The sequence below is a fragment of the Lithobates pipiens genome, unplaced genomic scaffold (assembly GCF_037356315.1).
Source record: "Lithobates pipiens isolate NorthernLeopardFrog02 unplaced genomic scaffold, aLitPip1_a1.2 Scaffold_8, whole genome shotgun sequence".
NCBI lineage: Eukaryota > Metazoa > Chordata > Amphibia > Anura > Ranidae > Lithobates > Lithobates pipiens.
The window spans coordinates 202,973,748-202,987,094 of NW_027507903.1; the positions used below are offsets into that span (position 1 = coordinate 202,973,748).

At 42.2% G+C, this 13,347-nt stretch overlaps 1 protein-coding gene across 1 annotated transcript in view; it reads right to left on the minus strand.

The window, feature by feature from the left end:
• Positions 1-13,347, minus strand: part of CPED1 (cadherin like and PC-esterase domain containing 1) — a 396,971-nt gene that overhangs the window by 10,675 nt on the left and 372,949 nt on the right. Inside the window, exon 21 of the mRNA XM_077473332.1 lies at positions 4,821-4,967. Within this exon, the coding sequence (XP_077329458.1) occupies positions 4,821-4,967 (147 nt within the window). The remainder of the gene's footprint in view (positions 1-4,820; positions 4,968-13,347) is intronic.

The following is a 13,347-nucleotide window of genomic DNA, read 5'->3' on the forward strand; positions in this document are numbered from 1 at the left end:
ATTTACCCCCAAAAAACTGGGAAACCTATTGACTCGTGTATAAGCCGAGGGTGAGATATGCCTGTCCATCCCTGTGTGTGTGTCCATCCATCCATCCATCCCTGTGTGTGTGTCCATCCATCCATCCATCCCTGTGTGTGTGTGTGTGTCCATCCATCCATCCATCCCTGTGTGTGTGTGTGTGTCCATCCATCCATCCATCCCTGTGTGTGTGTCCGTCCATCCATCCATCCATCCATCCCTGTGTGTGTGTCCATCCATGTGTGTGTGTGTGTGTGTGTGTGTGTGTGTGTGTGTGTGTGTGTGTGTGTGTGTGTGTGTGTGTGTGTGTGTGTGTGTGTGTGTGTGTGTGAGGCCTTGTGTGTCCAGCCTACCTGTGTCCCCAGCCTCCGTCCGGTCCCGAGCCTCCGTCCGGTCCCGTCCCGTCCCGAGCCGAGCCTCCGTCCGGTCCGGTCCCGTCCCGTCCCGAGACTCCGTCCGGTCCCGTCCCGTCCCGAGCCGAGCCGAGCCTCCGTCCGGTCCCGTCCCAGGATCACCGCTCTTCGTCGGCGCCCATTTTCCTGTTCAAATGCCGCGCCTCCCTGTCTGTGATAGGCGGAACACAATTTCCCAGCAGTCTGTGTTCCGCCTATCACGGCCATCCTTTCATCCTCGTCCGTAGTACGAGGATGAGCGGATGTCCGTGATAGGCGGAACACAGGCTGCTGGGAAATTCAGTGTTCCGCCTATCACAGGCGAAGGCGGAGCCGGAGGCGCGGCTTTTGAATTAGAATAGAATGGCCGCTGTCTGTCTGCTCGACACGCTGATCGAGCAGGCAGACAGCGATGACTCGAGTATAAGCCGAGGGGGGCACTTTCAGCCTCAAAAAAGAGGCTGAAAATCTCGGCTTATACTCGAGTATATACGGTAATACACCTGAAACCAACACAGAGATGAGAAAAGGTATAATGGAATAGTGGCCACACGCATGCGTGATAGCAAGACAACAATCTTATGGCAGCTTTCTGTTCCACCACGGGGCAGTAACTACATTTTTTTGTTAAATATATATATGTATAATAAATATATACATTTTGTTAAATATAGATCTGTCTGCCACTGTAAAAGATCAATACTCTGGTTCAGGAGAATTTGCTTGAGGCACATGTGTGGGAGTAAAAAAAAGTGGTAACCTAGAAATAAAGACACCTAATGTTTAAGAAGTCCTTTATTATATATATAAAAAAAATCTTAAAAATGTCCTTCATTGTAAATCCATTGTCAATCACAATGGCCCCTGGTGAATAAAAAAAAACAGATGACAAGGTGCACATGACTGACTACAACGGTACTCATAGCAGGATGATAACTTCATAAGCTGGTTTCAGCCACATAAAGGAAAGTGGCAGAAATGGTGGTGATATCATTGACCAAATATGCCCATAGCTATATTCAATGCAAGCAGCAGCGGCTTCCTTAGGGACCAGTGACAGCAGGAAGCTGTCATATATAGAAGTAAAAATACCCCTTTTGTTATATGGTTGCCAAATAGGGAGCAGAAAGGACAGAGTTCAGACATTCGTACAAACTCCCAAACAGCCAAAGTTCAGTCCAAATCTAGGTTCCGAAACAACCCCTGACTCCTCCCCAATAGCAACTGTTACTTCCATGGCTCCTGTCTATTTCATTTAAATTGTATGTACTTTGTCGGATATAGGTGACTCTTTGAGGAATGTTGCACCCAAAGCGGAGTTCCACCCCGTTCTGTGTTTATTAAAAGTCAGCAGCTACAAAAAGTGTAGCTGCTGACTTTTAGACCCCTTTCACACTGAGGGTGTTTTGCAAGTGCTATAGCGTTAAAAATAGCGCTTGCAAAATGCCCTAAAACAGCTGCTCCATGCACCCAGTGTGAAAGCCCGAAGGCTTTCACACTAGAGCAGTGCAGTGCACTGGCAGGGCACCAGAAAAAGTCCTGCCAGCAGCTTCTTTGGAGAGGTGAAGGAGCGTTGAACTCACCGCTCCTCCAACACTCCACCGCTGCTCCCCATTGAAATCAATGGGGCAGCGCTGCACTACTGCCGGCAAAATGCCACTCCGGTGTAATTTTGCTGGCAGATTTAACCCCTTTTTGGCCGCTAACAGGGGGTTAAAACAGAATAGCACTGTTAAAACTATGATAGAGCAGTGTTAAAAATTGCGCTGCTTTACCACTGTTGCCCTAGGAGGCGCAGTGTGAAAGGGGTCATAATAAGCACACACTCACCTGTCCCATGGTCCACCAATGTGGGAGCCTGAAGCTTCGCTCCTCTCCCCTCCTCTCCTCTTCCCTTCTCTCCTCTTCCCATCTGTCCATGGCACTGGCATTACTACTGTGGGCACCCGACTGTGACAGCTTGCGGCTCAACAGCCGGCTGCGCACAGAGCATGTGCGGGTCACGCTGCGTGCCTTGCGTGGCCGCGCATACTTCTGGGACCTGTGACATGTTCCAGAAGATTGCAGGGAGGGAGGGACTGATTAGGGGGAGAGAAGGAGTCACCTAGGCAGCCTGGAGTGGAAGTGGGAGCTGGGTACCTGTCAAAATAAGGTACCCGCTTTCCCCCCCAAAAAAAATTACATGCCAAATGTGCCATGTCAGGGGGTAAGAAGTACTTAAACCGGAAGTTCCACTTTTGGGTGGTACTGTGCTTTAAGTTGTACCATTATACCATTGCGTGCCTCTTTTTTGTTGATCTATATCCTTTTGGAGGCATTTGAAATATATGGCATTCCTGTTTTTTTTTTTAAGTGGTTGTAAATCCTTATATATACCCAGCAAAGTGACTGGCCTCAGGTGATACACAGAGATGAAACAAATCCTTCTACATAAATTGTACCTGTTTACCTGCAGCCCTCTCTTCCATTCAAATCTCAGAATTTATTCAGCTTGTCTGTGCACCCAAGGGAAATGCATACAAAAAGGCATGTTAAATGTGTAAAATGCACGTGGAAGTGTGTAGCAGTCTTTAATCACTTTGCACCCGTCCTATAGCCAAAAGACGGCTACAGAGCGGACGCTAACTGCCAGGAGGCAGTCCCTGGACAGCCTCCTGTTTACTTCCTCGGACACAGCCAGTCACAGATCGCTGTAAACGGCCAAGCACATCGGCTGTTTACAGCGCGATCGGCCTATCCAATGAGAGATGATCTCATATGTAAACATATGAGATCATCTCTCAGCGCCGCTCTTCCTCCTCACACAGACAGCGTGTGAGAAGGGACAGATGAACGGCTGCAGCAGCCAAAAGTAAAAAAAAGTGCCATCCGCCCCAGTGCCATCCTCCCCCACTGCCATCCTCCCCCACTGCCATCCTCCGCCAGTGCCATCTGCCCCAGTGCCATCCTCCCCAGTGCCATCCTCCCTAGTGCTGCCTGCCCCCAGTGCCGCCTGTTAGTGCTATCTGTCCCTAGTGCCACCTGTTAGTGCTATCTGTCCCCAGTGCCACCTGTTGTCATTGCCATTTGTCCCCAGTGCCATCTGTCATCAGTGCCACGTATAAGTGCCATCTGTCATCAGTGCCACGTGTCATCAGTGCCACATAGTGCCATCTGTCATCAGTGCCACATATTAGTGCCATCTGTCATCAGTGCCACGTATCAGTGCCATTTGTCATCAGTGCCACCTGTCAGTGTCACGTGCCATCTGTTGTCAGTGTCATGTGTCATCAATGTCACTTGTCAGTGCCATCTGTCATCAGTGTCACGCATCATCGGTGCCACGTATTAGTGCCACGTATTAGTGCCATCTGTCATCAGTGCCACGTGTCATCAGTGCCACGTATAAGTGCCATCTGTCATCAGTGCCACATATTAGTGCCATCTGTCATCAGTGCCACATGTCATCAGTGCCACGTATAGGTGTCATCAGTGCCACGTATCAGTGCCATCAGTCATCAGTGTCACGTGTCATTATCCTGGTGCTCCAGGGCCTTCAAAAGTGTAATAGGTAGTCAACAAGTTAGATGTGTAATTTATGCTCCTAAAACACATGATGGCGCTCCCTGCATGTTGGGCCTCTCTATGTGGCCAGGCTGTGAAAAAGTCCCACACATGTGGTATTGTAATACTCAGGAGGAGTAGCAGAATTTTTTTGGGGGTGTCATTTGTGGTATACACATGCCATGTGAGAGAAATAACCTATTACAATGACAATTTTGTGGAAAAAAAATCAAAAAAAAAAAAATCTTAATTTTGCAAAGAATTGTGGGAAAAAAATGACAACATCAAAAAGCTCACTATGCCTCTTACTAAATACCTTGGAATGTCTACTTTCCAAAAAGGGGTCATTTGGGGGGTATTTGTACTTTCCTGACTTGTTCGGGTCGCAAGAAATTAGATAGGCCACCAGTACATCAGATGTGATCAATTTTGTATGATTCGCACCACAGCTTGTAGACTCTCTAACTTTCACAAAGACCAAATAATATCCACTAATTTGGGTTATTTTTACCAAAGACATGTAGTAGTATAAATTGTGGCCAAAATGTATGAAGAAAAATTAATAATTTGCATAATTTTGTCACAGATACAAAGAAATATGCGTTTTTGGTCTTTTTTCATTTATAGCGCAAAAAATAAAAACCCCAGAGGTGATCAAATACCACCAAAAGAAAGCTCTATTTTTGCGGAAAAAAAGGACAAGAAAATCATTTGGGTACAGTGTTGCATGCCTGAGTAATTGTCATTCAAAGTGTGAGAGCACCGAAAGCTGAAAATTGGTCTGGGCAGGAAGGGTGTTTAAGTGCCCAGTAAGCAAGTGGTTAACCAAAATAAAAAAAAAAAATTTTTTTTTTGCATACATACCTCATGATAGTGGCATCCACATTTTCCACGTAAGAATTCCTTATATCGACCCATAGTGACACTAAATGTATCCACTACTTCATATCCATAAAGTGCAGCAGTCTTTAGGATTAGTTTGTTTTCATCAGATAGCTGTCTTACTTGCATCTGTGTATAAAAGTTATATAAATACATGTATAATATACATTTACTATAGTATAATACATCAACTGATCCCACATATTAGGATACTTTAAAAGCCTGAAAAGGACATCAGTGAGTTATACAACCAAACTACAATATGAACTAATATAACACTGTTCTGATACTGTCCAGAAGAAGGCCAAGAAACCCAAGTGAAACATTTGGACAATTTCACTTTATGGGAATGTACAGTATTTTTGCACATGTTTATTTTTTTATTTTTCTCAGGACTGAAGACATAACAAATGCTAAAAAATGCTATTTTTTATTGCTTTACTGTCTAGTAAATATGAAATATTGTACATTAATAGTTAAGATTTGCCACATTAACCTTTTCACATTTCAGGCTAGTCAACCTTCATAGCCAGACCAAATTTTGAAATTTTGATATGAACTCAACAATAACTTTTTGACTGTTCTGTTTACTGTTTTTTGCTTTTTCTTTTTTTGATCACTTATGGGGGTTTTTATTTGGTAACTTGTTTTTAAAACTAGTATGAACATATTTTCTATAATATGTAGAGAAAGGAGGGAAATGTGAAAAAATACAGTTTTAATGTGACATATTTTGCATAATTAAAGCGGGAGTCCGCCGGGACTCCGCGTTTTTTTATTTTTTTTTAAAAGCCAGCAGCTACAAATACTGCAGCTGCTGACTTTTAAAATAGTGACACTTACCTGTCCAGGGCGCCCGCGATGTCGGCACCCGAAGCCGATCTCTCGATCGTCTCTCGGGTGCTGCCGCCGCCATCTTGGGTATGGGAATCAAGAAGTGGAGCCTTTCGGCTTCATTTCCCGGTTCCCTACTGCGCATGCGCGAGTCGCGCTGCGCAATAAGGATGGACCCGCTGCCTCTGGGATCTGTATGTTTCCCAGCAGGCAGCGGGGGGGGGGGCTTTCGGAAAGGGGCGTAATCTACGCCCCTTTCCGCAGAGAGCTATCCCAGAAGTGGGTGCAGATACCTGTACTGTACAGGTATCTGCACCCCCCTCCCCCCTGAAAGGTGCCAATTGTGGCGCCGGAGGGGGGGAGGGTTCAGATGAGCGGAAGGTCCACTTTAGGGTGGACCTCCGCTTTATTACTGTTCCAAATATTTTTTATTCTCTAGTTTTCCTGATTAAAGGGACACAAGCCCCGACCCCTTGTGAATGAGTCAAAGATAAGACACCCCCTTCTCCAATCTCTAACTCATTTTGCTCTGCCTCAGGTCCCTTTTAACTGTCACAAAATGGGGTTGATTTACTAAAGAAATAGTGACTTTTCACCTAAAAAAGTTGAAAGTTCACTTAGCTTAGTGAATAAGATGAACCTGCATTCCTTGTAATCATCCAATCACATGTAAGCCAAAATCAATTTCTTCAATTTTTCTTGCATGTGATTGGGTACTGAAAGTGAACACAAGTGGGAAAAGATAACAGATCAGGTACAAGCATAGCACTAATCAAGAGACAGAGGTATGAATACAACCCGCACCAAGATTTGGGTGTTCAGCTGAACAGATTTCTGCATTTGAAGTAATGCATTATTGTTTAGCTTTAAAGGATGCTGTAACTATAGTAAATATAACATGAAAACTGTAATCTAAGTCATACAGCTGTTTTATCTAGATTAGTGTTTACTTTCTATTTGGGAATGTGGTTTCAGCTTCTAAACATCATTAAGTTTGTAAGCTCCTCCAAATGTGGCATTTGGAATCTCACAGTTGACTCATTGGTTCCTATGTGTTCCTAATGTTCTTTGTTGTTCATTTTACATCTCCTATCACTTATTTTTATTTAGGCGGAACTAAACCTATTGATTTAACTGTTTCCCAACACAGTTGCATTCAAGGAACGCTGTTAAAGCGGTTTTGTACAGAAAATTGCAAGTTCATCTTATTCAAATGGCTTTGGAACATAGATGCAGTTATGACCATTGAAATAAAATAATATGCAGTATTTACCTTTTATTTTTAATGTTTATGCCGACTTCCGGGCTCTCCTCCCGTGGGAGTAGGCGTGTTTATCCGCTTCGCAATGGTCCCTGGGAACTTTTTTAGCTATTTCCCAGGAATCAGTGGGGGACACAGTCATGCCGAAATCTCATGAGATTTCGGAAGGAGGACGCCGGTCACGTGACGAGGGCATGTCCGAAATTGCCATTTTGAAAGTGGGCAGGCAGCTCTATCTGCCATTACCACTATAGCACATGAGGCAAGAGGAAGGAAAACAAAGAGGACACTCAATGAGCATGTGCGAGATGGAGCGGTGGATGCTGGGAGCTCAGCGTCATCACATCCAGGAAGTAAATGCCTGTGGGCTTCAAACGCCCACAGTGAAAATGGAAACCGCCGGACTGCTTTTTTAAAAGTTTTCCTTAGCAATGAAATCGTCATGCCGGGGGTTAAAAAGACGCCGATCGTGACTGCAAAGACACCGTAGGAATCGCCCACCAGTGACACAGGTAAAAAAAAAGAAAAACGGCAGCGGAATCCCGCTTTAAAAAGAACTGTCATAATTGCTTGTGCTCTCAACCAAACTGTCACGCCATCAACTGGCTGGTTTAAAATCTGTATAGTGTGCAACAGCATATCAGCTGGGGATCAAACAGAGGCTTTAAAGGGTTTTGTTCCTCTTTAACTGCTTCCGAACTGCCCATCGCACATATACTGTGGCAGGGCGCTCTGGCTGCGCAAAACAGCGTACCTGTACATTGTTCGGTCCTTATGGGTCTGGGGCGTGCGCGCTTGCTGCCGGAGACCTGCTCCTGCTGTGATTGGACACAGCGGGAGCCATTCAGCAGGTCCGGTGGTTGCGATGGCTACTGGGACCTGCCAATTGTTTCAAGGTGAGGTAGAACGGCGGTTTGCCTATATAAACAACACAGACCGCTGTTCTGTCAGATAGGAAAATGGAGATCTTAGTACTTGCACACTGGGTAAATCACTGGCCAGTGATAACGGTAAAACGCGTTCATCTGCACTTTATTGCTGTTATAGCAGGGTTTTGCCACCACTTTTCGTGCATTTATTTAGTGCTGATCACTGTATTAGTGTCACTGGTCCCAAAAAAGTGTCACTTATGCCGCGTACACATGACCGGACTTTCTGGCAAACTAGGTCCGACGGTCTTCCCAACGGACTTTCCGCAGAGTTCTGACGGACTTTTTCGAACGAACGGACTTGCCTACTTTTTCCATTTGAACATGATGATGTAAACAGGACTAAAGAAGGAAGTTCAATAGCCAGTAGCCAATAGCTTCCCTTGCGTCGTATTTGGTCCGTCAGACCAGCATACAGATGAACGGTTTTCCCGATGGGAATTGAGTCCGTCAGACAGATTTGAAACATGTTCTATTTCTATTTTTTTATGTGAAAAAAGATCCGATTAGCCCACACACGATCGGATTGTCCGATGGACTGATTCCGTCTGATCTAGTCTGCTGGAAAGTCCGGTCATGTGTACGCGGCATTAGTGTCAGATTTGTCCACCGCAATGTTGCTAAAAATCAGTGATCGCCACCAGTACTAGTATAAAATCTAAAAAAAAAAAAAAGTCCACAAATCTATCCCATAGTTTGTAGACACGATACCTTTGGCGCAAACCAATCAATATACACTTATTGGGATTTTTTTTACCAAAAATATGTAGCAGAATACATATTGGCCTAAATTGATAAAGAAATTAGATTTTTTAAATTTTTTTATTGGATGTGTTTTATAGCAAAAAGTAAAAAATATATTTTTTTGTTTTTTCTTAATTGTCAGAATTTTTTGTTTATAGCGCAAAGAATAAAAACGGAAGAGGTGATCAAATACCAGCAAAAGAAAGGTCTATTTGTGGGAAAAAAAGGATACAAATTTTGTTTGGGTACAGCACCGCACAACCGCGCAACAGCCAGTTAAAGCAACGCAGTGCCGTATCGCAAAAAATGGCCTGGTCATTAAGGGGGTAAAACCTTCGGGGGCTAAAGTGGTTAAGCTAAAAAAAAAAAATACAATATCTATCAACACATTTAATAAGTGATAATAGCAAGGGTTTTTTGTTAAAACATTTTACAATCAAAAACAATTTAATGATTTAGGGTATCAAATTATTATAAAATGTTTGGCTACACATAATATTAATATTATAAACATAATTTATCTTATATATTTTTCTATATTTCAGTCAGTCATTTGTGTAATGAGACTAACATTATATCTTGTAATGGAGTATGTACTAAAACAGAAACCCTGCGAAAAAACTGGCCATGGGAGGATACTTCAACCGAAATGGTTAGTTTGGCCTTGCTACTAGTCGTATGATTCTTAAGGAGATAATAAGTGTCAGCTGTACAAAGTCCTGCGCTGGTTCCTGTAAGCCATGAGCTACGTTTCCAGGATCGCTAATTCCACAGAAAGAACATATAGTTGTCATGAAGGCAAGAGGAGCCCAGGGATTGCAGTGAAACAGATTGTAAAGCAATTCCTTGATTCCATGATACTTGATCAGCCTCAAACAGCTATCGCACTTCTTATAATTTAAGAACTAGTGATTTTACTGTGATTTTACTGTAACGCTTTTATTTTTGAAGTATTACACATTTTAAGTAATGGTTTTAACATTAACCTGAAAATAATTTTTAATGTGACTTATACAGATAACACTCGACTTCCCTTTGCACATTATTGGTATGATTATTCCTAAGCTGTACAGAAAAAGCCAGTTGTTTCCAGAACTGTGAGTCATCAAAGCTGTGACTCCTCCATCAAAAAGTCTGAGGTTTCTATCAGACTAATGGAGTTGCAAAGCAAGATTTTGTGCTTTATTTTATTTTTTTAATTAACCTTTTTTTTTAAAAAGCATGAAACATTACATGAGCATGGTATATGCATTACAGTAATCCAACCTGAATAGCACAAGAATGGGTTAGTAGTACCCGGAGATGCTTTCTCTTTGGAAAACCAAAAGTACTCTGGGAACCCTTTGTCTTGTTTTGTAATGTGTAATACCAAATTTGTATAAAGATAATCTAGAATGAAAACATAAACCTTAAAGTGGTTCTAAAACCTTCTGTGTTTCACCCCCCCCCCCCCCAAATCCCACCTTTTTCTTACCTGAGCCCAATCTAGCCATGTGAATGAGTGCAGTGGCTCCAGCCGCTGTCTCTCCTCATTGGACAGATTGACAGCAGTGGGAGCCCTTGGCTCCCACTGCTCTCAATCAAATCCTTTTGCATGGGAGTAGGGGGCAGGGCAGAGTCCCACTGTCTGTGTCAATGGATGCAGCAGCGGGACTGGAGAGCGAGAACACACAGGCACCTGATGAAAAGGAGGGACTTAGAGCACCAGCAGGGGACCCCAGAAGAAGAGGATTGGAGCTGCTCCATGCAAAGCTATTATACAGAGCAGGTAAGTATAGGCATGTTTGTTTTTTTTTTTTGTCTTTTTTTAAACCCAAAGGTTTACAACCACTTTAAATAAAGGAACACATTTACTCAAAGGCAGAGACGTTCCAGGTGAGACAAAATCAAAATCAACTACAGGATAAGCCACATAGACATGTTTTTATTTGAGTAGTCAGAATAGATTGACTGGCTTGCATTGAGAGGGAGCAACAGTATAGCTTAGGCACTCGTCAACAGAACTAAGTAGGAAGTCCAACCTATATATATGTAATAAGCAGATACAGCTGTCCCACGGACACACATATTTATTAAAGTGGTTGTAAACCCTTACAAACCACTTTGACCTACAGGTAAGCCTAGATTAAAGCTTACCTGTAGGTCCAAGAAATATCTCCTAAACCTATACGGTTTAGGAGATATTTGCCCGAAGACAGGCACCGCTGTCTACGGCGCATGCACCGTAGACAGCGGCGCGCAGGCGCACTGAGCGCGGCATTTCCAACAACGGAGCTGCCGCGCGTGTCGGCTCCCGTGCACATGCGAATGACAGCAGCGGAGCTGCGAGACCCCACCGAAAAGATGGATGCGCCGGACTACAGGGGACAGCAGTGACATCGCTGGCTCTTGTGTCAGGTAAGTGACACATAATGGACTACTATGCGATGCATAGTAGTCCATTATGATTTACCTTTGCAGGGAATGAAAGAGGAAGTAAACCCATCAGGGTTTACTTCCTCTTTAACTATACATAGAAGACAGCATAAAAAAATCTTATGCACACATATGAAATTATTTGCATTACGCTATTTTTTAAACACTCTAAATGCACTAGATTTATTTTGCAGTCTTCAAAAAATGTTTGAGACCAAGAGTTAACCACAAGCTAAACACACATTTTTGTGTTGCAATTGAATATGCCTATACATTATAAACATATGCACTTCAACTGAATTTACCTCATTTGTCCTTAATCTGTGCAAACAATATTTTACATATCTGTTCTTCTGATGTCAAAGCAACACACTATCACAACAGGTCCTACTCATGATGGGCAATGTTTCATATGCATTTATTCTAGAACCATGGGCTCTTGATGATAGTATCTTCGCTCAGCATTATCATTATAGTGAAGCATGAGCCACTGCCAATAAATACATGGTTAGTATCTAAATAGAAAGCCTAACATGATACTTCTCCTAACTTGTGCAGACAAACAGCCTGCACTGTTTAAACTGATGTAATTCAGCACAATAGAGGCATATCTGGTGTGTTTACTGTGTGGTTGTTTGGTCATATGGAGCAGACAGCGTTGGCAATGTGTTTGCAAGTCACCTTGGATGTGTTATGTGAGCTTTCTGAGTCCACATGGACCACAGCCAGTGCTCCACATATGGGGAGAGTTATGCAGTAATATTATAAACTTAAGCTAGCTGTGCGATACACAGTAATTATTTTATTTTCAGGTGATGACTCTACTGTCAAGTGTACCCTTTTGCTCATAAAGGGCAGTATTGGAATAGACATGACTGTAGAAATGATAGCTAGTTTGACTAATGTTTGGGCAATGTGTTAAGGTAAAGCATATGGATTAGATTACTACTGACTTGTAAAGCAGACTTATATTTTATATTGAAATGCACAAAAACATGATAATGTATAGGATTTATATTTGGAGCACTTCATGGTTTCTATTATCAGCAGCGAAATGTCCGAACTAGAGATGTTTAGATAAAACTCTGATGTTCTCAGTTAAATTTTTGGAGCTTTTAATAATATAATATTGTATAAACTGAATGATAGCCTGGTTTAAGCCAGTGCCACCAATCAGATAAAAGATCTTAGTAGTTTTGTGTGGCCACACTACTGAAAACTGATGTAAAACAAGAGACTTAGCACAAAATGTCCTTTACAAGAAACTGATAAATAAGTCCCTATATATTTTTTTATTCAGATTTCTTAAAAAGATTTGGTTTAGTTTTGGTTTCTTTATACAAGCTGTATTTAACTTTGTATGTATCACTGATTTCACTGGGTTTTCTGCAGACAGCTTGAAGACATCTATAACTGACAACTCTGGTTGAAGACATCTATAACTGACAACTCTGATTGAAGACATCTATAACTGACAACTCTGGTTGAAGACATCTATAACTGACAACTCTGGTTAGATTTTTCTTGCAAATACATTGGCACATCAAAGTACCTCTGCAAAGTGTGGTCACCAACTCTAAGCTGTCTCCCATCTTGAGTTCCTATCAATGGTCATAAACAGTATATATGTCAATGAATATATTGAGAGCAGGTATGCCTGTTCTGTCAATTTTCCTGACCATGTGCACCTTTTCATTTTCTAGTCATAACTACTCAAAGTAAGATGACATATCAAGAGGCAAGGCTGCTGCACAAGGTTCCTCCAGAAATGGTGTCACAAGCCTATCAGAGTGAGGTTTGTGACACCATTTGTAATCCCCGCCGCTGGCCACATGCAATCACCTACGCTTACATTTTGTCCATGTCAAGTTTGCAATCTTTGTATTGTAAGTGTAGTCACTGTTATTATTGTTATTAATTACAATTTTAAAAGATTCTACTTTAGGTTGGTATTACAATATTCTTTTCATAGTGATATGCATGTTCTTGACTTCACTTTGGCCTTCAAGACTGAATAGCATTAGTTTATATAGCTACCTTCTTGAATCTCAATACTCATTGCCATTTCTGTTTTTATTTATATCTGTTATAGATTATTTTAATATACAACAAAACCAGGCACTAATCTTAAGCATATGGGCAATGATATTACATCAGTTAGCACTAGCAAATACCAACCTTTTCATAATAGGCATTGTTGCCAAGTTGAATTTGGTACTTAGAAAAGATGCGGTACTGTGCACGAAGACTCATAAAGGTAATGACAGATACCTAAGTTGCATAACTAGAACAGTTTTTGAGTTTAATTTTGTAAGGAAGCCCATAT